At 43.9% G+C, this 27,874-nt stretch overlaps 4 protein-coding genes across 4 annotated transcripts; 1 reads left to right on the top strand and 3 right to left on the bottom strand.

The window, feature by feature from the left end:
• Positions 1-1,176: 1,176 nt before the first annotated feature.
• Positions 1,177-18,031, bottom strand: LOC121606214 (cell division cycle protein 20 homolog B-like). The gene is made up of 13 exons (XM_041936409.1): positions 17,820-18,031; positions 16,788-16,830; positions 16,398-16,457; positions 11,604-11,820; positions 10,688-10,797; positions 10,310-10,361; positions 9,777-9,893; positions 8,641-8,852; positions 8,430-8,524; positions 7,475-7,703; positions 2,669-2,794; positions 2,461-2,584; positions 1,177-1,777 (listed from the first exon to the last, which is right to left on the bottom strand). The coding sequence occupies exons 1-13, from the start codon at positions 18,029-18,031 to the stop codon at positions 1,680-1,682; spliced, it is 1,695 nt and encodes a 564-aa protein (XP_041792343.1). The 3' UTR covers positions 1,177-1,679.
• gpx8 (glutathione peroxidase 8 (putative)) lies at positions 13,025-15,265 on the top strand. The gene is made up of 3 exons (XM_041937085.1): positions 13,025-13,261; positions 13,424-13,685; positions 14,618-15,265. The coding sequence occupies exons 1-3, from the start codon at positions 13,055-13,057 to the stop codon at positions 14,779-14,781; spliced, it is 633 nt and encodes a 210-aa protein (XP_041793019.1). The 5' UTR covers positions 13,025-13,054; the 3' UTR covers positions 14,782-15,265.
• A 3,304-nt stretch (positions 18,032-21,335) lies between the features above and the next one.
• LOC121607284 (multicilin) lies at positions 21,336-23,759 on the bottom strand. The gene is made up of 7 exons (XM_041938016.1): positions 23,676-23,759; positions 23,526-23,598; positions 23,353-23,432; positions 22,838-22,898; positions 22,507-22,733; positions 21,882-21,992; positions 21,336-21,776 (listed from the first exon to the last, which is right to left on the bottom strand). The coding sequence occupies exons 1-7, from the start codon at positions 23,757-23,759 to the stop codon at positions 21,336-21,338; spliced, it is 1,077 nt and encodes a 358-aa protein (XP_041793950.1).
• Positions 23,760-25,435: 1,676 nt separating this feature from the next.
• LOC121606983 (cyclin-O) lies at positions 25,436-27,335 on the bottom strand. Its single transcript, XM_041937626.1, has 3 exons — positions 26,982-27,335; positions 26,148-26,333; positions 25,436-26,053 (listed from the first exon to the last, which is right to left on the bottom strand). Exons 1-3 carry the CDS (start codon positions 27,333-27,335, stop codon positions 25,436-25,438), a joined length of 1,158 nt encoding a protein of 385 aa, XP_041793560.1.
• Between the last annotated feature and the right edge of the window lie 539 nt (positions 27,336-27,874).

The raw sequence follows: 27,874 nt of genomic DNA, 5'->3' as shown, positions 1-27,874 counted from the left end.
ATCACTGTCACTGGAGCCATGCTGCTAGTAGTCATTTGCAGGGATTCACCCCTATTTCATGACAAATTCACAATTTTAAGTTTAATGTAGTTTTAAGGGCTGTTGTAGATTTCAGATTAAATGAAAACCTGTTGCATGATTAAATGTGCACCCCCCAAAAAAAAGAAACAGGTAGCATACACTCATTAGGTGGCAATTCAGAAGTAGCAATACAGGATTTAGGAATTATAACTATTCACTGTAGTTCCATAAATCACTGTCATGGTGTTTCCTTATCTAGGTACAGAATATGCCAACATGATCAGAAAAGACTTACCAGCCTTGGGACTAGACACTTAGTACAAGTCAGTGTTTTATCCAGACTAGATACTCTACAGTAGGCCATATTACTGGAGGGGTGATGCATTTGGTGTTTCTATTTTGTGTTCTGTATTCTATTAATTTATTCACTGAAAAGTTGACATGATGACGTAGTCTAAGGTCTAAACCTCAGGTATGTGTATGTGCGACATCTCTTCTTCACCTCTGTGAACATGTTTCTCATAAGACACAGTACATAAGATGGGGGTCTTTTTGTTTTTTCTTTTCAAAGGAAGTCTTCACCACAGGTGCTTTTCCACAAAGTGTTCTCTAAGATCTGGTCACATTGCACGCAAGTGAGAAAGGCTCACCAAGAGGACTTTACTCTGTGTTCTATTGATGTGTAACTTTACCGTGAGAGCTGTCAAAGAAATAAAATAAACCCTTAACTGCTGTACAAAGCCACAGTTTGCTCGCCGTGAGAAGTGACACACATCATCAGCAAATGTCAAGTAAAGACACGTAAGCTTGATAAAGATCAATCAACCTCAAGATGACAGGCTGTAGATGAGAATAAGTCCCCAGACTTAATTTAACAGTTCAAAGTGACACATGTAATAATGTTTACTGGGTTCTATACATATCTCAGGAGGCTACATTTAAGATTTATCAAGAAAGGAAAGATAGCACACATGAAACAAAACATTAACATCAATTTACAAGTTACATGAATCACTCTCAGAACGAAAGTGGTGGTAATTAGTCCCATATTTATTTTCATAGTGACCTTCGTTGCACTGGTTACCAACTTCTTTCAGGATCTACTGTAAAACCCTGCTCATTACATAAAAGGCTTCACAGTGCGCCAGGCGCCAGACGATAACAGTGAATTTTTAGCTGCTTTCTGTCCAGAAAGGCTGCGAAAATCCAGGTTAACCAAGCTTTTGTTCTACTGGCACCTCAGCTTCAGTGCAGTCCTCCAGTTAACTCCTCAGTCAACTGGCTGACTTTGAATTTTATTACATGAATTCCCTCTTATCCATATTTCAATCAGAAACAAGTAAACTCCATTAAAAAAGAGTAAGTAGTATATTGTATAGGATTTGAGTAAATTCTTAATATGTCATTTTACCCTAAAAGAGACAGAAAAGCGCTTCAGTTGTGGTGCGTGCACTTTATTAGAGTGACAATAAGCTTGACTGTGGTAGGCTTGGTAAGCGCCATTGTGGTTGTTTCAGAGAAGGGGACAGGAAATGTGCATTCTCGCCACAATGGCATTACCGAGAAAATGAGCTTCTTGTGCGTGGACACGACACGTTTTACACAGGTGTGACTGAATGCCAGCCACATTCATTCTCCATGTTCGGTGAAGCTGATAATCACATGTCCCAGATGTGAAAGCGCTGGTCTGCTCCAGCAGAGAAAATCTGCGTACTGTCTGGGTTTAAGGCCAAGTGCAGGACTCGCTGAGAATGACCTGTAAAACAACAACATGGTCGAACGTTGACATTTAGATACCTTCTTTTGCAGATAAAACAGCTGTTCTGATCCCTTTACCACTATAATGGTTTTAGCAACATGAAACATACAAATTTCAGTCATGAAAACAATGCAGACTCATGTGAAAAACATTCAGCCAACTTGCAGATACGATACTCACTCCTGATTGGTTAGATAAGAAACCCACTTTCCAAACAACGACCAAGATGAGCACTGCGTCACAACTGAATAATGAAGTGAAACAAAATGGCAAAATTCATCTGGATTTTTGGGCTAAAAATCACCACCAGACTGCAGTTTGTCAATGAGTGAATAACACAATTGCTGAGCATTAGAAAGTCATACGTGTATTTTAAATGTTCTTTATGGGAGTTTGAAAGTATGTTTCTGTTTCTTCTTTCTTTCACCCGACAATTCACAATACTTCAGGAAACTGACGCCTCATATCAAGCGTGGTGACTTTTGATGTGTTTAATTCATAGTTTCAGGACATGAATGAGTCAGAGCAAAATGACTATTAAACATCTCAGTGACCGGTGACAGATCTGCAACTGTCACACTGCTGCTGCAGTATATTAATATTACTCAGCACGTATACTGATGCAATGCGTTTATTCCTACGAGGCTGATTGTGTTAAACAGACGTTGTTGAAGGCTGACCTGTGAGCTGGTGGGTGGGGCTGAGGGAGGGAAACTCCCAGGTCCAGCAGGTGAGGTGGTGCTGAGGGAGGCCGTGACCTGTGAGCAGACACCTCTTCTTTTCAGCCCATCGTAGAGAACACACCTGCAATTGGAGTCGTTGGGATTGATCCGTTATTTCTACAGTACATAGCAAAAATACCTCTGCTGCACTTTGATTCCTAAGCACCTGTGAATTAGTGTTGGCAGAAGTCAGACAAGTCCCTGAATCTGCGTCCCACATTCTCAGCTCGCCATCTTTCCACCCCCCTCCGGTGGCGATCGTCTTCCTCTGCCATGGACACCATCCCATTGCCTAAACACACGAGCACAACGAAAACACAAGCACGCACACAATGGCCGGCAGATTATCCGGCTGTTCGAGCAGACCGCCCAGTGAATAGCTGCAGGATTGACTAAACCCTTCGGCGCGGCAACCAGCAGCACGCCGCTCAGATTCACACGAGCCGCGATTAGTCATCGTCAAGTCATACACACACAGCTGCAGCTAGGAATGATGGTGGCTGTGTAAAGGCTAAAAACCGCCAAGTGTGTCACTCCCTGTGAATGATGCAGGTGTGCTCTTACAAGAAAGGTCGTGGTTTTCGTGTTGGGGCTGTACGGATGACTTTCAGCTGGAACGTCTGAGTTTTGGTACAGACGTTCATGTTCCCCTCAGGGTGAACTTTTCATCTGGTGCCACTAGGGATGCATGATAACTGTTTTTTAAAACCGATACCGATAACCGATAACTTTCAGCTCCTAAAGGCCGATACCAATAACCGATAACGCAAACATATACCTAACATCATGACATCAATATCACAAACAAAACCAAAAACAGTTTTGACTCTTTAAATGAAGAGGTATTTATTTTTCCAATGAAAAACTATTGGTAAGCCTCTCAAACATGTTCTTAAAGCTATCAAACAAACCTATTTGATATCTCACATCAATTTAAATAAGGTGCATTACTTACTGACATAAAAAATAAAGGCCCCTTGAAATGATGCAAATACATGCCACAGGATTACAAACTGAAAAAGTGCATTCCAGAAGTTTACAAAATAAAAATAAAAAATACATAGAAAATGAATGCACTGGCACAAGTTAGATTCAAACATTTCTATTTAAACAAACTGAAAAACTGCATTCCTCAATGACAACAAAAATAATGCACAGTGCATGTTGTACTGACAGAGGTTAGAAGACGGCACTCTTAAATACTCAATTCTGATTGGTCAATCGCGAAAATTCAGCGGTGTTCCTAACAGTCACAGACTAATAATAATAATAATACATTTTATTTGGAAGCGCCTTTCAGAACACTCAAGGACACTTTATAGAGCAGGTAAAACACAAATAACACAAGATAAATACAAGCACAATAAATAAAACCCAACAAGTAAGAACAAGCAACAAGGAGAAGTGGAGTTATAGAGAGAAGGCAGTCCGGAACAGATGAGTTTTCAGTTTGGATTTGAAAGTGGGGAGAGAATCAATGTTTCTGATGCCGGGCGGTAGTGAATTCCAGAGTTGGGGAGCAGAGCGACTGAAAGCTCTGCTCCCCATGGTGCTGAGATGGGCGGAGGTCACAGAGAGGTGGAGAGAGGAGGATGATCTGAGGGAACGAGAGTGGGTGGCTATGGAGAGGAGGTCAGAGAGATATGGGGGGGCGAGGTTGTGGATAGCCTTAAATGTATACAGTAAGATTTTGAAAGTGATTCTGTATTTAACCGGGAGCCAATGGAGCTGCTGAAGAACGAGGGTAATATGGTGAGAGGAGGGGGTCTTGGTGATGATGCGGGCTGCAGAGTTTTGAACCAGTTGTGAGGTCAGTTGAACAAGTTTATGGAGGGACTTGTGAGGGACACCGAAAAGGAGTGAATTACAATAATCAAGTGACAAGTGGAAGTGACAAAGCTGTGGACCAGGATAGCAGTGGTGTGAGGGGTGAGAGAGGGATGGAGACAGTTGATGTTGCGTAAATGGAAATAGGCAGACCAGGTAATGTTATTGATGTGAGAGTGGAAAGATAGTGAGCTATCGAGGATGACACCCAGACTCTTAACCTGAGGGGAGGGGGACACTGTGGAGCTGTCGAAGTCGAGGAAGAAACTGTCAGTTTTGGATAGTGATGCTTTAGTACCAACCAGAAGAAGTTCTGTTTTGTTACTGTTAAGTTTGAGGAAGTTAGAGGAGAACCAAGATTTTATCTCGGAGAGGCAGAGGGTGAGGGACGAGGGTGGGAGAGCAGTGGTTGGTTTACAGGAAAGATAGAGCTGGGTGTCATCCGCGAAGCAGTGGAAATGGATATTAAATTTGCGGAAGATATTGCCAAGAGGGAGAAGGTAAATGATGAAGAGGAGGGGCCCCAGGACAGAGCCCTGGGGCACACCAGAAGAGACGGGGGAGGGCTGGGAAGTGAAGGATTTAAGTTGGATGAACTGAGTGCGGCCTGTGAGGTAGGAGTGAAACGGTGTCGAAGGCCGCACTCAGATCGAGGAGGATGAGAATGGAAGTTAAACCAGAGTCAGATGCCATGAGGAGGTCATTGGTGATTTTTATGAGGGCTGTTTCTGTGCTGTGACAGGGACGGAAACCAGACTGGAATTACTCATACAGACTATTGTTGGTGAGATGGGTGTGAAGTTGAGAAGCAACAGTTTTTCCTAAAAGACTAAAGGGGCAATCCCTTAATGTACCAAGCTCAATAACAAATCGCCAGCTGATTTGAGTGGCATAATATGGAGCATTTTCCGTACATTATTTTTAATTTGTTAGGAGAGGACCTAACACTTGGCAGGAGAATGATGTCCCCAGCAAAAAAGACGAGAAAAGTAAAGAACAACGCTGGACCGACAGCAGGAGCGATATTAAGACACAAAAGACTTGAGGACGCAGAGACTGACCAGACTGAAGCCGACGGATAGGAAAAAAACACCAAGAGAAACACAGCATGGACGATCGGTCTGCTAAAAGACTGGAGACAAAACTGGAGACAGATTTTTTAATGTCTGACGCTGAATGCAGAAATCAGCTGATGTGGGACTTCTATCCATCAGTCCGAAAAAATAGCGGTAAACCAAACTCTGTCTCCAGCTCTCTCTCAGGTCTTGGATGTCCCGTCACTTCTCCACATTTGACATGATTTCGCTGAATATCTTTAAAGAAATAAGTTTTCCTGCCTGGTGGCCTGCGCACAGTGAGAGGCGGTTGCTAGGCAACGTACGTGTTTACTTTCAGAGCCGCTGCGCAGTGAGAGCGGTGACAGACGAGAGTAGACTCATTTTAAATCAATAAAATATGTTTTAATCAGTATTTTGTGTCACACTATTGAATGCTTTAGTAGTAAGCGGGATAACGTATAGTGAGCAGTTTCCTACGGAGAAGCGTAGCGTCGGGCTTCTATGTCATCCTGAAGGAAGATACATGATCCCTTATTTAGACTTATCTATGTAAACAAACTGAAGAAGGGCAGTCCATAGTAAGTCAAGCACCATCACGTCCATGATTAATAATTAATCAATAACCTTAGCCCGTGGGACATCTTTGGCAAATTTCTTGGACTTTTCGAAAGCCTCGCCGACGCGTAAGTCCCGGTGGCCTCTTTGCGGCTGGCTTGCGTCTTTAGCAGGCCGGGCGTCCTCATACGCTTTCCAAACTCCGTCAAAGCGGTGGTTACGTTTCCGGTATTAAAGCCTGTGCCATTTCTCGCTCCTAGTGGAACTCGCTTGGAACATTTGTTACGAATAACCAGTTAACTGTCTCCTTCGGAAACTTTGAAGAAGTCTGAACTCTGTTTTCATAAGCACGCTGTGCCGCATGCTGCATTCAAGGTGTAACGTACATTCCCCCGTTCCCGCGTTTGCCAGTCGTTCTTTCGGCCTATTTAAGTTCATGTTTCTATTTTTTGTGTGTAACATGTGAAAAAATACTGCGAATATTAATTCAAGTCAGCAACTAGCAAAATTATGACCGAGTTAACGAGTTGTTTTCTGGCATGAGGGGGTATTCTTGATTTTTCCCAGTGAGAAAGAGTTTTTCTGATTATGCCAACGTCAGCATTCACTGCAGGCCATTCGGGTCTCATAGTGGGAGCGAGGCACTGTCGTGCTGACAAAAACATATATGTTATCGGGGCTAATCGTGATGACATCGGACTTATCGGAATGACGTCATAATTTCTTGTTATCGCTGACAATTATCGTGCATCCCTACAAACGATGATTTTAATATCTCAGAATGATATAATTAGAAATGACCATCACAGTGACATCACACTGTGACATCACACTGTGACATCACACTGTGACATCATCAAACTGACATCACACAGTGACATCACACGGTGACATCACATGGTGACATCACACGGTGACATCACACTGTGACATTACACACTGACATCACATTGTGACATCACACGGTGACATCACACGGTAACATCACACGGTGACATCACACTGTGACATCACACGGTGACATCACACTGTGACATCACATCTCACAGTGACATCACACGGTAACATCACACAGTGACATCACACGGTGACATCACACTGTGACATCACACTGTGACATCACATCTCACAGCGACATCACACGGTGACATCACACGGTGACATCACACGGTGACATCACACAATGACGTCACACGGTGACGTCACACACTGACATCACACGCGGGTCCCGCCGCTGCAACCTGGCGACCGGCCTCTGACACACAGCTAACAGCTAACAGCCGTTTGCTACAGGACACAACACGTCTCGGGACACTCAGGACCCAACGTCGTGAGGACGAGGCTGTGAGGAAAAACGTCCTTTTGTCAGGAAGACACAGGGACGACAGTCAATACATCAATGAGCAGCCAGAGACAATGATAACTATCGGCCCGATAATTATCGTGCATCCCTAGGTGCCACCATCAACTGGTCTGCAAATGTCACCATGCAAACATGCTGAGTGAAGCCCAGCTGTGAAGCACACACTGACCTTAACAGCACTGGGCTGCTTCATTGTAGTGACCGGCTGGTGTGACCCTGTGAGCCCTGTGACATTACTATCCCATATACAGAGAAGGCCCTCTGTGGAGCCGCTGGCCAGCCAGTCGCCCCCTGGTGACCACTCAAGGCTGCAGATCCCCTCCTTCTGCACGGCTGCACCCACCAGAGGTGCAGGAGCCCGGGGGTCGAGGTGATGGATGCGTCCGAGAGCAGAGCCGCTGCAAGATTGTGGAGAGTGTCATTCTCCCGCATGAACGCTGCACCTCACACTGAAATGTGACACCTATTTTTATGCACAGTGGTTGGCAGGTGTAGTTTGATAGACAGAAAATAGCTCCTACATGAAATTGCTCATGAAAAGGTCTGTGGATTACCTTGACTAACCAGCTTTGAACAACACAAGCTGATCGCTATCAAGTTTCATTATATTCAGGAGGAATCAGGCATATCTACAGCTGATAAAACAATCTAGATAGATAAGAGGAAAAAAATGTTTGATTTCCGGGTGTACTGCATAGATTTGAACGTGGCTGAGGAACAACTGGTTTTCTGTGTCATTCCTGCTTTCATGAAATTTATAGAGTTAACTGGCAAGATAAGTAACTTCTTTCATTTTAGCACCTTTCAAGAACAGAACATCACAAAGTGAGTCCATATGAGAAATAAGGTGACTGACAAAAACACAGATGTAAAGTTATGAAGAATAAAACACCATAAAATAAAACAGGACTGAATGGATTAAAATTACACAGAGGCAAGTCTAAACAGGTGGTTCTTAAAGGTGTCCACAGATCCAGAGTCCATGCAGAGCTCTGGAAGCGATCACAAGAACCTTGGACTGGATTCTTGTAAATGATCCAGGGAAGGCTGAGACTGGATGTGATTAAGGCGTAGGAGTGATAGAGCGTAAGTCACTTTCTGTGAAGTAGACTATCAGCACTTACCTGCTGAGTAACTGCTGTTTCCAGGAAATAGCTCTGACCACAGACGAGTGAGATGGCAGAGACCTCACGTTCTGCTTGCGTTCAACATCCCACAACTAAAGAGTTCAAGACAGAGCAGTGTCACCACAAACTGTCAGCCTGCTCATTCAACTTGCTCTTACACCTCCCCCTCCTTCACAGCCCAGTTTACTTTAAGCTCCAGAGCCTGTACCTGTATCTCCCCTCGCCTGGTCCCAATGCAGAGAGCGCTGCCACCTCTGCTCCAGCACAGACATGAGATGGACCGAAGGTCTGACGCTCCTGGTTGCGGGCTCGGGTCCAAACGTCCCACCGGGGCACGAGTTTCTGAATTCCAAAGGTAAACAGAAGAGCCCAGGGCTAATGCGATCATGCCGTTACAACTGCAGTCGAGAAGACTGGTGTCTGAAGGGACGGAAAAGAGAGAAGAGCTGCAGAGGCTGTGCTGTGTCTGACGAGACAAGTACGACAACAATAAGCTTCAAGGCCACACCACTGTCAGATAAGTTTCAGAAACCAAAATTATTATTGTGCCAGCCTAAAAACAGTCCAATTTGGACAAATAAAATACACATAATGTATATAGCTTTATATGTGAAACTTTAACTTTCCCAGAGTTGCTAAAACCGTCAAATCCACGACAGAAATACAGAGAGCATGACCTCGGTGCAGGTGATGGTGGCTGGTGACCTTTCTGATGCACCCACAGGTCCTGAGCTGATGAGTCACTGCAAGTATTCTACACATATCAATGCATGAAATGAGCCTCTACTTTACGTGCTCCTACACTGGATGTAAAATGATGTGTGTGTTGCTGGTTTATTTTATGTTGTAGTGAGAAATTCGTGCAAGCACACACACTCTGACAGGCAAAGATTATTTTGCATGTGTGTGCGTGTGTTATCCTTCATTGAGCTTTACCAGCAGTAGTTTATTCTCAGTCATATACCACACATAGTTCTGCTGCTGTAAAAACCCAATACAGCCCCAAATGTGTATTCATGCACAGCTGAAAATAGTCCCGCAACAAATACACTACTTCCTCCTGTTTAAATAGCATTTGCTACAAACTACAGTGGCCATCTGTTTTAGGGAATTACTGAGCATCTTATATTAAATAAAACTGCATTTTAGTGACCTGTTTTTAAAGATTTACGTATAAGCCGAAAAGTATTGATGTAAGGTGGAACATGCTGTCTGTTTGGTCTTTTCATGGGATTTGTTGACCTTCAGGAAAACAATACCATCTTTACCTTTAAAACACAGAAACAGAAAAAGAACATGGGTTCCGTTTATTCCGGTGAGAATAACGCAGGATTTGTTGCTCACAGTAGTCGTTCAGCAGCGATGGTGCCGCCAGCTTCATCAACGGCTTTCCCTGCAGACTCACAGAGGTTTTGTCCAGAACAGCAAATGGCTGCAAATCAGTACGTCTCTCATCAGAAACTGCAACGTAAACATATCACTATAAATCACAGTGCAGTAAACACACGCAGAAAGTTTCACGTCCGAAGCAGCAAAGCTGAAACTCTTTGCCACCAACAGAGACTTGAACAATAATTTCTATCAAACTGCCATGTTGTTTCCTGTTCAAACATCATTTTCTTTCTACTAAACATCTCCAGACCTCCATAAGACACAGACAATGCAATCACACACACGAGCACAGACCTCCCAGAATCCTCCAGCAGTTTCAGCTGCTCAAAAGCAGTTCTAGTTCTCGTTTCTTGGTATGACATCATCCTGCATTGCTTTATCATTCAGATAACCAGCTGCTTCCCTGTGTCTGTGTGTGTGCGCGTGTGTGTGTGTGTATGTGTGTCCTGAAGTGCTGTAAGAATACAGTGAAAGAAAAGCCATACCAGCCCGTCGAGTATTTGCATGTTCTTGAACTGCAGCTCGCCACACAAATCCCTGCAAAACAAATGGATTATCCTTTCCAGATTTAGCCGTTTACATTATGTTTTTATTCACTCTTGATCAAACATCAGTCACAGCAATGATTGTGCAGTTTTTCTGACATACAGTTTGACCATATTTTAACTGAAGCTTCCAGAGAACAATAAGAAACCAGATGCTGCTTAGTGTGTCTTATTCTCCGTCTCAGTCTTCAACACTATCACTGATGCGATGATGTATGAAAGAAATGCCGCCTGCAGATCATCCTTTGTTTCGCCCTCTTATGATACATGTTATCAGATCTAATGACAGCGCCAAACCCAAAAGTTTCCTACACAAACCTGTTCTGAGGCATTTTCTGTGGCAGGCCGTCTCCTGGCAGTGATGGTGCGTGGCGTCTTCGGTGGTGTGACAGCCACGTCACGGGACTCGCCTCCTGCCGACGCTGCCTCTGATTGGCACAAGATGATATCACAGACAACATTGCACTGATTTGGGGGCCGATGCCGACTCTGCAGCACCACCTGTTCAGCTGTGATGCAACTTCTTCTTAAACTATGAGAAGTAAATGTATTTGTTTTGCAGAAAATCATGATACGTTATTATATAACATATATACTTTACTAGATTGTTAATACTGAAGCGTCACCGGTGGTGCTGCTGGAGGTGGAGCCCTTTTTACTTCTTATTGAGTCACATACTTTAGGTCTAGGGCTCAGGCCCCTCCGATGGGCCACAAGATAAAGCTGAGAGGTTGTGAGAAGAAAGCTCTTGAAATAAAACCACATGAGAAGTTTAGAGGGGAAATGTCGCTCTGTGGTGGAACAGCTGAACATCTCAAACATGACAAGCAGCCACAGCGACACTATAGTGATTTTCTGTTGGGCTCACTGGCCAAAAGCGTGAGCGTATTAAAGTTTAATCTTTAATAGTGCATTGTAATTTAGCATACTGCATATGTTTATTTATATGACGTAACATTTTTGAAAAGTAAATAACTATAGCTGTGAAACAAATGTTCTGCAGGACAACATAGAATATTTCAGGTGTAGAGGTATAAAGTAGTATAAAATGGAAATAGCCAAGTTAAGTGTAAAGACTTTAAAAGTGACTTGAGTAAACTGAGTTTCAGTGCCTTCATATGAACCACAGCTCTGATAAGGTGCATGCTGCAGATGTTTGTGTGGGCGGCTGCTCTCAGTCACACAGACACACTTCCGTCTTCCACATTCTTCTGTGAACTTGTTTGTTGTTTACCTTGGAGGCTTCCCCGCAGGTCCCTCTGTTCTGGCTCATGGTGTCTGGGTGGGGAATCCAGCTGCAGCCTCTGACAGACGGGATCAAACTCAAAGCTGGGCTCACACTGCCGCCCAGTGGCCAGCGGTGTACTCGCAGCAGGACCCTCACGGCCGCTCCCCTGGACGATCCGCCTCCTGAAGCGTTTGTACGAGACGTGATGGAGGTCGTTTCGTCCCTGAGGAGATAAAAAAAAATAATAAATGATTATCAATCAATAAGAAGCCTAAGTAGTCTCAAAATACTATAAACTGACTCAAACTTCATAACTCTACTAACTTAAAACCGCATAACTTCACTAGTGTCAAGTAAGCAACTTAAAGAAAGAAATTTCCGGTTCAAACTTTCACAGCAAAAGCATTCAGATGCATTTAAAAATAAAATAAAATTCCCTCCAGTTCCAGTCCAAAGGATGACTTTAAGCTATCATACACTTTAAATTGTATTTTAATACCAGTCCACTAATACACAAAGTAAATGTTTTATGAAGCTCCTCTATAAGTCCTTTCTGAATCATCAAAAATCACAAGCCTAAATTATTGCCAATAACTTGCTGGATGGATAATTATATTTTCAAGTTAGCTCCACCTCTACCAACTGCAAAATGTACACATTTATGCATCAGTAAATATAATCCAGTAATGCAATATACATTTTCTGAAAAATCCTGCATAATGAGTGTTTTTTTTTATTTAGTCCACATTTTGATTCTGATACTTTTGTGCTTTTATTAAAGTAAGATTTTAAATTCAAGACTTTTACTTGTAACAGAGTAATTTTACACTAAAGTATTGTTACAGTTTCCAGGTGGGCAACCAAGATTAGTATCACCAATTCAGTATCTGACCAAATGTGAAATATGGTGACAATCCCTCCTTCTATTCCTGAGTCATGGTTGAATAATGGCCACAAAAGTGTTTTGCAGAACATTATGACGTTATAGTGAAGTTGACCTTTGACCTTTTGGATATAAAATGTCATCACTTCATTCATTTCTCATCCTATGAGCCATTTGTGTAATCAATCAATACATATTTAGCAAAACAACTAAAAGATTAGTTAATGCTGATGAAAAATGCTGTCTCACTTCCTCTTTCAGTGGAAACTTTACAGAGGGACAAAACGCACTTTTTGTTTCATTTGGGAACACAGATTGTTGGTAGAAATGGTTCAATATAATCATGGTAATTCTTTATATTTAAGTGATTTTTTCGACTGAGGAATATGACCCAGTTATTGGTGTATCCGAAAAAGGTTGTGCACTTCTTTGGTTGAAAAACAACACGTTTTAGTTTTCCTCTTATTTTGAAGGGGCAATCACCCAGCTTCCGGTATGGCGGCATAACGAGCTTCACCAAGACTTTTGGCAGGAGCCCCTTCTCCAGTCCTCGGTTCGTTCTTCCCCCTCCAAGATGGAGGCCTTAGGGGGCTACCCTGCCAGGTCCTCCAACCCAAAAGCGAAGAAGTTGACGGTCCTGCTGAGCATGACAGTCGGTGTGGGCTGTTTGTTCCTGCTGCAGACGCAGCTGCTGAAGCCGAGAAAACCTGCGGACTTTTATTCTTTCGAGGTCAAAGACGCGAAGGGGAGGATGGTTTCTCTGGAGAGGTACCGAGGAAAAGTAAGTCCACATCATCACCAGTCGTTTCACTTTGACAAGAAACTGCTGCAAGTTTTTAGCTGATTGTCCAGTGTCAGCTGAGTGCGGGTTTCAGTGCATCAGAAGTATTTTTAGAGTTTTTCTGAGGGCATAATTTCATCCCGTTTTCCCTCCTCTGCACAGGCGTCTTTGGTTGTAAACGTGGCGAGTCACAGCGAGCAGACGGAGGCGAACTACAGGTCTCTGCAGGCTCTGCACCGGGAGCTGGGCACCTCTCACTTCAACGTCCTGGCCTTCCCCTGCGGCCAGTTCGGGGACACAGAGACCGGGGCCAGTCGGGACATCGAGGCTTTCGCCAAGTCCACCTACGGCGTCACTTTCCCCTTCTTCAGCAGGATCAAAATAATGGGCTCAGAGGCGGACCCTGCCTTCAGGTTCCTCACAGGTCCGCGCAAACACATGTGGCCACATCTGGCTGCTGCACTGCATTTTAGAGGGGACAGTCAGCCATCACTATGATCACTATGGTTACTGTCTCTATTTGCTTTTCCTTTAAGTTCAGATGATCCCCTGAAGTACTAACACCACACTGGGAAAAGGCTCCGCTGCAAGAAAAATGTCCTGCATTCAAACCCTTACTGAAGTAAAATCAGTAGTATCATCAGCAAAATGTACTTAAAGTATTGAAAGTACTCAGCATGCAGTAAAATGCTCCCTCATCGTGTTTTACATCTTATCTGAAGGTGCATTAATGTGTGTGTTGCATTTTACTGCTGCTGTTAATTAATATTGAGCTCATTTAAACTTTTTATAAACTCTGTTAGTAGTAGTAGTAGTAGTAGTAGTTTAATCTACAGCGATGCATCAGATTCCATAAGATCATCCTATGTTTGTAGTGTCGCCGTCCTGTTAGAACCTTGTGTCTCTAAGATGTCAACTCTTCTTGAGCTCAGAGAAACAACCTGTTTTCAGCTTTGATAATGAATATTCCAGCTAATCCAAGAGGGGTTTTAAGTAGTTTATTTATCTTAAGAAGTTTATCAGAAACATTCACATTCACAATCACCAAATGTGGAGATACGTGGTTTTCACTGGACAGAATGAGTGTGAAAATCTAAAATCTGATGATGTAACTAAAGCTGTCAGAGACATGTAGTGGAGTACAAGTATTAAGTTGCATAAAATGGAGATACTCAGGAAAAGTACCTTGAATATATACTTAAGTTTGGTACTTAAGTAAATGTACTTAGTTACATTCCCCCACTGATAATCAGTATTTACCGGAGGATTGATGATCATCTCTGGATCATCGTCAGAGTTTCTGGTTTGGTCTCTTCTGTGGGATGACTGAGTGTCTGCTCGTGTGCCCTGTTTCAGATTCTGTTAAGAAAATCCCGAAGTGGAACTTCTGGAAGTTCCTGGTGAACCCAGAGGGGAAGGTGGTGCGGTTCTGGCGAACGGACGAGCCCATGGAGAGCGTCCGGGACGAGGCTACGGCGCTGGTGCGAGAAATCATCCTGAAGAAGCGGGTGGAGCTATGACAGAGCGTGTCGACTGACGCTTGGGGATGCCTGTGGGATGTCTGAGGAATGACTGGACTCGTCATGGCGAGCGTGGCCGCGTGACGTCTCGATCCAGGAACACGCAGGACGTAGAGATCCACTAGCTTTAGCCACAAAGGCCACGGGAGTCAGACTGTGTGTGTCTGTGTGTGTGTGTGTGGGAACCATCCTGTGGTTAATGATGACAATCATGATGAACTGTCCTGATAATGACCACTGCTGCAGCTGAAGGATTGTTTAACCATTGAAGTGTTGGATTTCACGAGGCTTAGTCTGTACTTTGTACCATCTATTGCTAATGTTTACATTAAAATCTGATCTCTAAAGGTGAAGCATATCATTTTGGCCCATTTTGACTGATTTGAGAGCAACGATTATTTCATTTAAAGGTCCAGCCTTCCAGAAATGGAATATAATATTCATAAGTACTGACTCTAGAGTGCAGCTTTCTGTTTTTTTGTATTTTGTGTGGCCACTGATAGGAAGGGTCAGTCGGTTGCAATCTGCAACCTCACCTCTAGATGCCACCAGAGACACTTGAGACAGAAGAGGGCTCATTTGAGTCATTTCCTGTATCTGTGTCATGTGGCTTTCACATGCTCAACATCTTTTTTTTTTTATGTTTTTATGTTTTAAAGCAATGGAAAATGGTGAGAGCCACTTAATTAACAGCGTATTAGTGCTGATATTCTGCATCCTGTTGCTGATTTTGTTATTGGACAGTTTATAACAGTTATTTCAGTGTGTTTGTTGCACCTCTCAGTCTGAATATATTTTCTTAAAAAAACCCCGAAAAAAGAAAGAAATGCTTCTCTCGTCGCAAGCACAACCGCAGCTCTGAAAGCTAACCTGCTGAAAGCTAACCTGCTTTTTTGTAAATTTTGTAAAGCCTTCTGGGCCTGCTGGAGTGGATTTAAATGGACAGCTGAAGGGCAGCAGCAGGTAAGCTGGCACACACACAATCAACCAGCTAACAAGACACTGCCTACCAGCCACCCACGATCAGAGAGCTGAAAAACAGTGAGTGCTATTAGGCGATACCAGGAGCTCAATCATTAAAAGTAAGCAAACCATCTGCTGAAGTTGCCTCTACTTCATAATAAACCTCATTTTCTCTTGTGAAAAGTCTCTAAACATCTCAAAATCCTGCAGGATGCTTGTGCCTCTTGACTTGAATGAGTACCAAACCAGTCAGTGCAGTCAAATATAACTGTTGAGGTAGCAGAGCAGTGTGAGCTGGCAACAGAACCGTCAGCTAACATTACACTGCCTCCCAACCAGTCACAGCTCACAGGCCTGCTGTGTATTCAAATGCATGGTCTAGACCTTGCTGAGCTGAATGTGGAGTTTAATGTCCTCTCAGTCTCAGTCTCTCAGGTGAATGAGAGTGGGGCCAGCGGCGGTGTGGGCAGGATGTTGGAGGTCAGTTGGTGGCAGCAGTGGGGAGTGCAGCTGACAGCTGTCAATCAGGAAGCACAGCCAGCAGCAGTACACTGCCACACTGTCACCACCAGCTCAGGGGCGGGAGGGGAGGATGCAGCCGCCACAGTTAGCCTTAAAGTGCTGATTGCCTTCATGCATGTTTCCCCTCTTACCTTGATGGGACAGTGTCTCCTCTTTCCTGTAAAATCTGTCAGCCTCCTGCTCATATTGTCCTGAGAACAAAAAGGCTTCAGTCAAGGTGGTGCACATTATCATCAGAATGAACCAAACTCCCCAAAATGACAGGAATCCCAAGTTTCAACCAATTATTCAGAAGCTTGGGGGTTATTATATTGCTGTTAGAATGAATAGCAGTGAATGACTGTTGCTTTATGAGCTTTTTAATAGTAAAATAACCATATTTTTAGATTTGTGGCTGCAACCAGACAGACGCAGCCATGTGTGTAGAGTTTGAAGTGGTTGCCTGGTAGCAGCAGCAGGTCATAGGTGATAAGGAAACACCTTTTACACAATTTTTTAGCATTATTCCATAAATCACTCACCCAGTCGTTTGAATCCCCGCTTTTCAGACGCATCTTCAATTTCCTTTAAATGAGTAAAACATCTTGCCGTTCCCTCTTAGCCTGTGTGAGGACCCGGTGCTGCCCGGTGCACCTGCTGTCTGCGCTCCTGGACGGACTCCGCTCCTAAATACTCTCCCCGGGCGGACGGCGGAGCGGGAAGCACCGTCCTCTGCCCTGCTATTGGCAGTTAGGTGGAGCTTTTTCTGTGTCTTTGTTGTTTTTAATGAAGCACTCTTGTTCAGGGATGCCCTCCGCGTCCTGGTTTCTACTGGAAACGAATAGACACAGTAAAAAAAAAAAAAAAAGAGCAACGCGGTGATGTTGCAAAGGTGGAGGCGGCGGCAGGTAATCACTTAATAACCCTGACAAGGACGAACTTTTATTTCTTTAGGAGGAGTCAGTCCACACAGTTTATCACTTAACTGCCAGACTCAGGCCTGTTCTATAGCCTCTGAAGAAAACACTCCTCTAAAACTATATGATGATGATATTATTATCATTATTAGGACAGATAAATAGGCATCGTGCCAAAACATTTAAAAGGAAATGAGTCAATATTTATACCTAGGCTATATAGGTCTTTTTTCCCCTTTTCTTTTTCTTAATAATTAAAGGCGGAAATACACCTAATAATAGACACAAGCGAATAACAACAACAATACTTTACCTGGATTAATACTTCCATAGTGACAGTAGGCCGATATTTTGTACTTTTTGTCACGTTGTACGTGATATAAACAAAATCTGCCCTTGTAGCAGCTACTTTACTTTACTTTACTTTACTTTATTTTATTTAAGTTGTTGAGGAAAAAAGTAACAACGACCTTAAAGTAAAAGATATAGAAATGTATGCAAAATATCTTTATTTCATTTATTTTATCGTAAAGTAAAATATTGCTTATCTACAAAATAAGTTCAATTTTGTCATTACATTTTCAGAGTAAAATCAAAAAACGCACCAACACCGACACAAATCACATTAATTCAGCCTGATAAATATTTTGGACTGACAGTCGCCCTGTTTTGCGGGAAGCTGCAGCGTGTCCGCGGGCCACGCGAGCAGCTCTGGCGCTAAGTGGGCTGAACGGCGCGAGCGGCGCACGTTCTCGCCACCTGCCACTTCCATATGCGCTCACACCCCGAGCGCGAGCGCGACAGGTGCGTGCTCTCAGTGGCACGCAGCAGCGGGGCACGCGCTGGCGGAGCAGCTCCAACACGTTCATTTAGGAGACACATAACGAGCTCTGCTGGTTAAACCTTTGATTTTTCCGCACGTATCAGCTCAGATCAATAGGCTGGACGCCTTAGAGGCCATATGTATACTTAACTTGTGATAATTAGCTTGTTTAAGTTGTATAAATCCATTATCAGGGCTAAATATAAGAAGCATTCACAGAATAATAACCACATGTTTGCTTATAAATGTCAATACACATTGCTGCAGGCTGATGTAGGTTTTTATGTTGGCTATTCATTGTCAGCAGCTAAATACACTACTGTAGGGTGTTTTATTATTGGATGTCTGTGTGTTTTTAATATAGGATCGGCAATTTTATGTTCATTTTTAAAAAAAAGTTAATTGGCCTCCTGTCTGTTGTTTTCCTCATTTTATCATTCACAGTGTTGTAGTTTGCTTTAAAACGCACAATATGTCACTCGAACAAGGAAACGGCTTAACTGAGTTACATGTGCCCAGAGGCACCGCTAATTGCACCTTTAATTCTTCCCACCAGGCTCCATCAGCATCCACCCACAGGGGAAAAAAAGAAATGATTTCATTTCGCCACCCTCCTTCCCGCGGGACTCCGCCTGGTTTGCAGCCTCCCTCCGGGTTTGGCTTCAGTCGCCTTAGAAACTCATTGTGTCCGTATTTTCCTTTTCCCCTCCCGCATTGTCCCCCCGCCGTTTGGCGGTAGCTTAACCGGTCAAATGTGTCACAGCCAGCTTAAACAAAGCGTCGCCCCCCCGCGCCCGCTCCCCACGCCGCTGCCGCTCAGGCACAGACGGATTTGTTTGCGGTAGAAGTGGTGTCGAGCTAAGCTGACGTTACACGAGGGCCTGAGCTTTGACAGCAAGCGTCCTGTTTGATTTACGTTGGCAGCAGGACCTCAGATTGTTAACGGTGATGGAGTCTTTGGTCAGCCCGGACCGGCCCTGGGTCAGTCCAGTACCGGCCCTGGGTCAGTCCAGGTCAGGGTTTGTCATGTGGCACATGCAACAGGTGTCCAATCGCTGTAGACACTCCACATTCTGTTTGTCCTGTTTATAGCTCAAACAGGCCTGTTGGATGATTTGATCTAAACAGAAGTTTTAATAGTCAGTACATTTACTCAAGAACTGAAGGCCTACTTAGTTACAAGTTACTTGTACTTTGAGTATCCCCATTTTATGCAGCTTCACACTTCTACTCCACTAAATTTGTCTGACAGTTTTAGTTACTTGTTACTTTAACAGATAACATTTTTTCACACCCTTCCTGTCCAATTTTTCTGATTACCTGAAGAATTAACTGCTCCTTTCTGGGTTCAGAGAATTCTGCTACTTCATAAAATAAGCTACTTAAAACCTGTCCTGGATTATCTGGAAATCTTTGACTGAGGTCCTCAAAAACTGACTTTTTGGAGATACGTGGTTCTCACAGGACAGCGATGCTACAAACACATGATCATTTTATAGAATATGATGCATTGCTGCAGATTAACCTAGTCGACTGTGGAGTGATAATCCATCTTTCCCATCAGTTGTTCATTAGAATGAGCCTAACTTCCCTCTGTGATGAGTCTCTCCATCATGTCAAAGTGAAGTGTCAGGCCTGTGTTTCTCTATCTCCCTATCAGGATCCTCTTATCTTCATTTGTGTTGTTAAAGCCAGTGTTGGTGGCGGCAGCGGCAGCATGCACTGTAAACTGCCCCCAGCTCGCGGCCTGCAGTGCTGCCTTCACCGCTCTTGAGCAAACAGGCCCGGGTTTGGGGAGTTTAAACAGGTGTCTGACCTGGGATTCGACATTGTCCTCTGGTCCGCTCTGCCTCACACAGACCCACGTTTTTACAGCTAAAGCCTTCAGCGGTGAGGCTGAAGGAAGATTACATCACAGATACCTAAAGGTCGGAGGGTCACATCCTCCTCAGATAAGTTCAACTCTGTTTGTTTTGATTTCCTCTGTTTTTTCTTCTTATCCACGTTTAAAAAATATTATTGACAGTTAAAACGGTAGAACAGTCAACACTTGATATTGCAGCCAGCATAATTTGTTCCTACTGCTTAATTGAAGAGTAAAAAGGGTAAACAATCAAGATTGTTTAATTACTGCCTGTGTACTTTGCAGTGTAATTAAAAGATTTACTATTTAACATTAAACAGGAGCTGCACCTGCCTCTATATGTTATTATGAACATATATAAAGCATATATTATTACATGACATCTTGATATTATAACTTTTCTTCCTCTGATGACGGAGCCCATCTGTTTAACAGTAATCCCACCATTTGAGTTTAGAGAGATTCTCCATATTTTATTGTACAACATTTTAGCAGCATGTCATCACTGTGAAATGTGTTACACCATAATTGTTTGATTGGTTCTGCAGAATATCCCTTTTTTTTTTAACACCAAATCCCAGTACTGTACCAAAATGGTAGCTCCCTTGTTCCCCATTGTCTTGTACCTCCACCAGTAAGCACCAGTAGGAATCGGTAAGTATTGTATTAGTACCTCTTTCAGCAAAAGTAGCCTGTGGCTTGTATTATAAAGAAGTTTTTTGGGAAAGGTGTGACAGATTTAATACCTCAACTCTTTTTGTAGTGTTTATACAGCTGAAGTGTTACCAGCATGGGCTAAAAGGCCAGTAAATCATGCAATCTGAAAAAAAAAAAACTATTTCAATTTCCAAAAAGAAGGATCCAAACAATGATGTTGGCTGCGATGCATCATGAGCGAACGCTCTTTTTCAGACCACACAGTCACTCAGACAGAGACAAAAGGGGAAGGAAGTGCCTGCTTCTTGAATGAGGTCATGGGGTCACATTTGTTTCACTGCTCAAACAAGAAAAGTTCACGTTGAAAACAGTTTCTTTCCATTTGTTTAAATATCGCCTCAAGTCCTGTTTCCACAATAAAAATCTCTCCAAGTCAGCTTTACAAAACATAACTTTTATTTCCAAACTTGTGAAGTCATTTCCATTTTCTGAGGCAAAACATATTGTGAGGTGTAAAAATAAACATGACATTGCACCATTGTTTGGCTAGATCATTACATTTTGAGGCATGTAAACAGAAAGACAAAGAAAAGAAAAGCTCGGGCAGTATTATTTCCTTTGTCAGGCAGCACCTCTGACTGATTAGCTTGCAAGCTACCTGAGGAAGACATCATTTAATCATTCACAGATATCACTATAGATTATTAGTTAGGCATTAACAGTCGCTGCCCACCCACACTTCCTTCCAGTCTTGAGTAGACGCATGGCACTGTCAAATCACTCATTAGAAGCACAACTGGATCCAAGTATACATTTGTTAACCCTGGTTTCAGCTGTGGTTGGGAACCCAGCGAAAGCGGTATCCTCCTTGCTGAGTCCTCGAGGTGAAGGCGCGTCCATGAGGGAACACCTGAGTCCTTATGGTGCAGTGTTCTCTAACAGAGGTTCTGAAAGACGAGACGCTCTGTTCAGGCTCTGCTCCGTCCCTCACCACGCTGCTGTCTTTGGAAAAAGACGTCTGCAGGCCCGAGAATGCGCCATACATGCGTATGGTCTCTGGTTCCTGCTGTAGTCTTGTTCCTGTAGCAGCGCCGTGCAGGACAGCATTGCAGCGGCTGCTGATGTCCCTCAGCATGTCCTCCACTGAGTCGGAGGACTCTGTTTCGTATCCTTCATCCAGCCGCTGCCGCTTGCAGGGACTCAGTGAGGTTTTATCACGGCAAGGCAATGCTGGCTCTCTCACATGTGGGTCCCTGACTGTCATCAGTTTCTAAAAGACAACGACGGAAGCACAAGACAGACATAAAGATTAGGGACAAGAGGTTTTATTGTGTCCAGGATGAAAGCGTGCGCACGCATTCGGTCGTGTACTCACTTCAAGCACTGAAGCCAGGTGCTTTGCACGGCTGGCCAGCTGCCTGAGGTGAAGGTTTCTCTCCTGAAGGGAGTCGATCTCTTCCTGTTTTCTGTGAAGAGTCTGATGGAGCTGCGGACACACAGAGACACATATTTATGATGAGTCATGCTGACAGAGTCCTTCCCTTTACCTCTTTTTGTACTATTGTTGTAATGCAGACACTGTATGAGTATGCTGTTTCAAAACACTGTTGCACCTCAACTCCACTCTTAGTGATGTTAACTGATTTACAAAACTCTCACGGGCAAACTCTATTAAATCAGTCTGGGTTAGATAAATAAGAACAAAACCCCAAAACAAACTCCAGGTATTTTTCTGAGCATTATTTTGGAAACATAAAGTGTTCACACAACAGAAGGACTGTAGCTGAGTCAGTGAATGACTGAAAGTGTCAGTTGATTTGTGAAAAGGTTCATCAGCAGGGCTTTGGGATTTCTAACATATCAAAAATAGCACTTGTTGCATAATTTAGACTTATCTTAACACAAACCACATATAAATAATGCCTTATGGTGTGCAACACAGGCATCAAGTCACTCTGTTACACTGTACATTGGTCATAAATCTCACAGACAGGACTTACCTGATTGTTGAATTCTATGGAATTGCCCAACGCCCTGCCTTGGCACTGGGTGAGGCCCTTCCACAGAGCTCCATCTTGGGCAGGTGGGTTGCCTGCTTCTGTGGTGGAGTGAACCAAGCTGTCCTCTGGAGAGAAGTAGCGCTGAGGGGTGAGGGGAGGTATGACACATCCCTGAAATGACACCAGTTCAGCTGGAGACAGGCTGCTCTCCAAAGTGGCAGGAGAATCTGACAGAGGAGACAAACACCCAGGGTTCAGTCTACATGCTCGAAAAAGATCATGGTACATAGCAGGCATCTCCACAGCAGGAGATTTGCTTCGCTTTACTCACCTGCCATGAAATCCAGAGCATAATCCCCAAAGTCTTGGTCATCTGCATCAGATTCATTCACCTGTGGGCGAGAAACACTGACGATTAAAAGACATAAATGTGTTAAAATCTCAGTCAGCAAAGAAATCAGTGCAGCCCCGCACCTGAAAATCCCACCACGCCCAAGCGGCGTGATGCGGCTGTATGGCGGAACATGTCTTGGTGGTCATTTCAGTGAGTGTGCCGTCGCGTACTGTGTTTTGGACGCACGGTGAGCTGTGCCAAAGAGGCTGCTCGTGGACAAAACGAGCAGCGGTCCGGCCAATTAGCGGTAGCCTGCGTGTCACGAGTAAACAGTCTGACTGCAGGATTCCAGCACATCATGTCAAACATTAACCGCCTAGAAGTGATAAATATCTGCCACCACATAATCTCTCTCTGTCAGACACAAATTGCTAGGCATGAAAAATCGAATGTCACATAAACATGTAAAAATAAGGGACTTCTGTCTGGTATTGGTGAGTTTTTCTCCTCACCTGAGAGCCGAGGGGGTCGCTCTCTCTTCTCACTACAGACGCGCAGTCTTCCAAATCGTCCCATGCAATTGTTGAAAAAGCTGCAGGGCGACAAAAAGCGTGGCTGCATGACACAAGCCGTCTTTTTACGCACACGCGTGCATGAAGTTCAGTCACGTCAGAGATGCGCATACCTTGTTCGATGTCGCAGGGGAGCTCCACGTGCACAGAGACTGGACTGCTGCTTCTTGGCACCAGCACCTTGCCCTGCAGGTAGAAAGTTTGTTCACAGCACTGAGTGGGGCTGAGTTGCGTGCATTAGGGTAGAAATAAAGATCTCATACCTTTTTGCTGACTGCAGCTCTTCTCCCCTGTTGGCCCATTTGGTTGGGGCAGATGGCACCAAACACCTTTCTGTGTCTCTGCATCTTCGTCAGCTCGGCTCTGGCTGCAGGACAGGAGGGTTTGATTTATGGCTGATATAGACGAAATTCTCCCGGTTTGTGTCTCTCCATGCCGCGGCCCCATAGTTTTGGCCCAATCAAAGGCACTTATTTGGTCTCCAGGGAGTGACAGCGTCCTCGGAGATTAAACTGGTGCAGACTGACGGTTTTCTGGTCTGAAGTGTGAAGTGGTACCGCGCGTAACGGCGCCATTACAGCAGGCGCTCTCTCTCTCTCTCTCCGCCTGCGGCCAAATATTCAAATATTCCCTTCGCCCCGCTGTAGGCTTCTTCCAACCATGTCTGTTTTATAAAACTAAGCTAACACCTTAGCTTTAGTCTTCATAGTGTTCATGAGACAGACCAGCCAGTTGGCACAGTTGAGGCAGTTTGTGCAGCGGGTTATCTCATTTTACGTTATTATCAATAATTCTTTGTTTTTTTCATTCTCAGCGCGTAATTTCTATCCAACTGTGCGTAAAACACCCACCAAAATTAAGTCAGTCTTGCTGCTACGTGGAAAAGGAAAAGGGCAATTACAGCAGACAGCTCAGCAAACACTGGTGACAAATGCCTCGATTAGTAAACAAACAAGAGTAAGCCGTGTTGGCCCTTAACGCTGAATGCACCTGTGTGGTCGACACTGTGTCAGCAGGTCGAGATGCCACGCGTAATGGATTATCAGAGAAAGCCTCTCAGTTGACCAGGCTTTGTTGGCGCTGTTCCGTTTTATCAAGCAGGGATGCAAAACGATGTGCGTAAACTGACCTCCATGCAGGCAAGCAGCCTTATATAAGCAACAGTCTATAAGCCACAACAATCACTTATACGGTGAGAAAAGTGTTTGATTCAGTTAAAATCCCTGAGGAGATTTTTTTGACACTCAAATTTAGATTTATGTCAGTCTGCACGGGTGGACTCTTGCAGTCTGCTTGTCAGCAATCTCCCAGAGTATAGTTATTATATTTAGAGTGAACTTTGTAAAAAGTAAAAAGTAGAAGAGCTCAGAAGACTGATACCACAACCCCCTGCTTATGCCCATTCAGCCCAAACATGTCAACACAGACAACATTTGCATGTGGTGGTGCAATATGTTAAGTTTCATTACTTCTTATTCATGCCATCCAGTCTTCATGACGTCTGGACAGACTTATGTGATTTTCATTAAACACCAACTGAGTTTGAATCATGGCTTCGTATGTTATTATTCATTGAGATACCCAGACAAGTTCATTTTACTGATCAATAATTTTATTATAAAAACAACAACAACAATTAATTACAGCACATTTTTCCAGCTCCTTTATTAAAGGGGTTGCAACAGCAGTGGAACTCATAACCCTGCAACATGCAAGTCAGTGCATATAAAGTGAATCATGACTTTGATTTAGAATGAATTAAAATGAACAGAATATATTAATATACTTCATTGATGAACAATAATATAGTAGCAATAAATACAAATCTATGCTAAGTTGTAAAACACTCGTTGGCTGTAATCAACAGATTGTCAATTAGGCATACATGAAGTTTACATAAGTTTGCATAAGTTTGCATAAACAGCAGTCTACTTCTGAGCCTCTTCTTAAAATAACTCCAAGAACATCACTTCCTGCAGTGGAGGGGAATTTGGCATTTGGCTGTATGGTGGCACACCTGTAGTCACATAGTAGACATCACTTTCAATGTCTCCTGGTTTAATGACACCAACAGCTTCAGGTTGTCTTTGCATTCCTGGGCCAGATTGTGGTTGTAGCTCCCCTGGCTCACAGACAGGAAGTGGCCCCCGAGAGAGACCAGAGAGTCACCCTCAGATGGTTGGGTAGAAGCCGTTTGGGTACATAGTTCATGAACAAAGCTGCTGCATTGGTCTTCATGTGACTGGATGGTTGCGTGCTCAACAAGCCCTTCGTCATTTTTCAGTAAGTCACTGGCCAGCCTCAGTGCACAGCTTGCAGTCAGAGATGGTGGGTATTTGTTGAAAGCATAGTCTGCTAGACTCAGCTCGCATACCTTTCGTGCCAGGTTGCTGCACTGCCTGGGCGTCTTTGTGTTTGGATTCATTCTTGCAAACCGGTCGCCACCTGTGTTCTCAGACACAAGCTGGGCTGCCTCGATGCAGTTGGTGTAATAGTCCAGGAAGAAGGCCAGGGTGGGCGCAGCAAGGCAGAAGTTGAGACGGAGAAGGATGAGACACTCCATGTTGCAGAGCTGCTCCTTTGTGAAGGCGTCGCAGCAGAACGACAGGAGATGGCTGATCCGCGGTGAGCACACCTCCACCTGGGTGGATGAAGAGAAAGGGAGCGAGTTACAGTATTTTGCATGGCATCCATCTGCTCCTAAGCATTTAGCACACTCAGAGAACAAGAAGCACCTGTTTACTGGCTAGCAGGAGTGCAGTGACTCCAAGCAGCTGGAAGCAGTCGGCAGCCACCGGGGTGGACGCCAGGAACCTGTCCACGATGTTCACTGCCAGGCAGCAGCACTCGAAGGACAGACGGAAATGTTTGTGTACAGGGATGAGCCAGCTGACAAGTGTACAACGTGCCTCTGCAGTCAGCTGCAAAAAAAATCAGTCAATTAGTTTGAACAGCAGATCGAACATAACACCTGTTGAAAAAGGAGGATTTTAGTGACAGTTACTTAAAGATGCCATGAGTTTGTCCTCTTTAAGTGCATAAAAATACTACTTTTTTTTTTTTTTTTGGTTTAGCCTGCTATTGTATCTTCGTACCAGGATTTCACAGATATTTTCATGCCATGATCCCCAAGCAGTCATGCATTCAGCCACTACTCTATGGCTATGCAGAGATATTGACAGGTAGATAGTGAAGAGTATATGATAGGTTATCAAAAGGTCAACAGTTGGAATAACTGGTGCCACAGTAAACTATAAAAGAGTGCAATGTATTGGACAATTTTACTATTCTGAAATATTGGCTGTCATAAAACAGCACATTCCATTTTTTCCAATCATGTACATAAATTAACTATTATTTAAGATGACAATATAATACTTTTGGGTTCCAGATGTTTTGGATTTGCATTTGATGACTTCAGATGCAAATGTGAAAAGTAAACTGAAATTTTGGTAGACAGTAGGTAAACGATTTGGCAGAAAAGAAGTAGATATTCTTACAAATAGTAAAAATAAATAAATAAAAATAAAAATAAAAATGTAGGTGTATATAGGTGTCTAGTAGCCTACTTGTGGCTGGCGTGCCAAGCTTTTGCAGGGATGAAACTGCGCCTCTTTCTCCCTCTGGATCGTGTAACCGATGTCACCGTACTGGAGGTACCAGGTGGACAGCTGCCCGGCAGGAGGCTCGTCCGACCGGTGCGGGGACACTTCGATCGGAGCAGGGGATGATATCGGGGAAGAGCCCAGGTCTTCATCGAAACCGGAGTCACTCAACTTGGACATGAGTGTCTGCTTTCTGTACCGGATAGTCTGCCGCTGCTGGACCGGTGTAAGCGCTTCTTTCGGAGGAGATGCACCGGTTGTCCGTCTCCGTTTCTGAACAGTCCCGGAGCCACATTCACCGTTTACAAATGACACCATCTCCGGTATCTCTCACTGGAGCCCGTTTACACACCTGCGACCACTGGCTGTGTGTTACTGGCGCCAGGTCTTTCATGGCAGCTTTCCACTGGGAGCACGTTTTTTCCTAGGATGGCGAAGTTATGTCCCACCCCAATCTGTCTCTGATTGGCTGATTGTCCTAGGTAGGAGGTGTGCGATTGGGTTAGAATAAGCCAATCAGGGGCAGAGTCGGCCCGCTCATGCCTTCAGCATCCTGGGAAAAGAAATCGCCTCGTGGATAAGGATGGGGGGGAGTTTTCCCGGGGTCTACCCCGCTAATACAGGGCACCTTTCTCCCGTCACCTGGGCAACCGAGCTTAAACAATCGCTTGTTCCATGTAAGTAATTATCCTAAGCCCTGGACCATATGTTCAACCTTTTGCTGTCTGTAGGCCCACTTCATGAGACAAAGAAATGTGATCTCATACCGAGAATGTAACCAAATGTTTCACTGGGAATATGAATTTCAGATGAGATAACATTTATCTATTAGTGAAATGCAAATTATGGCTTCATTT

This window comes from Chelmon rostratus, chromosome 5, assembly GCF_017976325.1.
Source record: "Chelmon rostratus isolate fCheRos1 chromosome 5, fCheRos1.pri, whole genome shotgun sequence".
Classification (NCBI taxonomy): Eukaryota; Metazoa; Chordata; class Actinopteri; order Chaetodontiformes; family Chaetodontidae; genus Chelmon; species Chelmon rostratus.
This window is presented reverse-complemented; position numbering and strand designations above follow the sequence as displayed.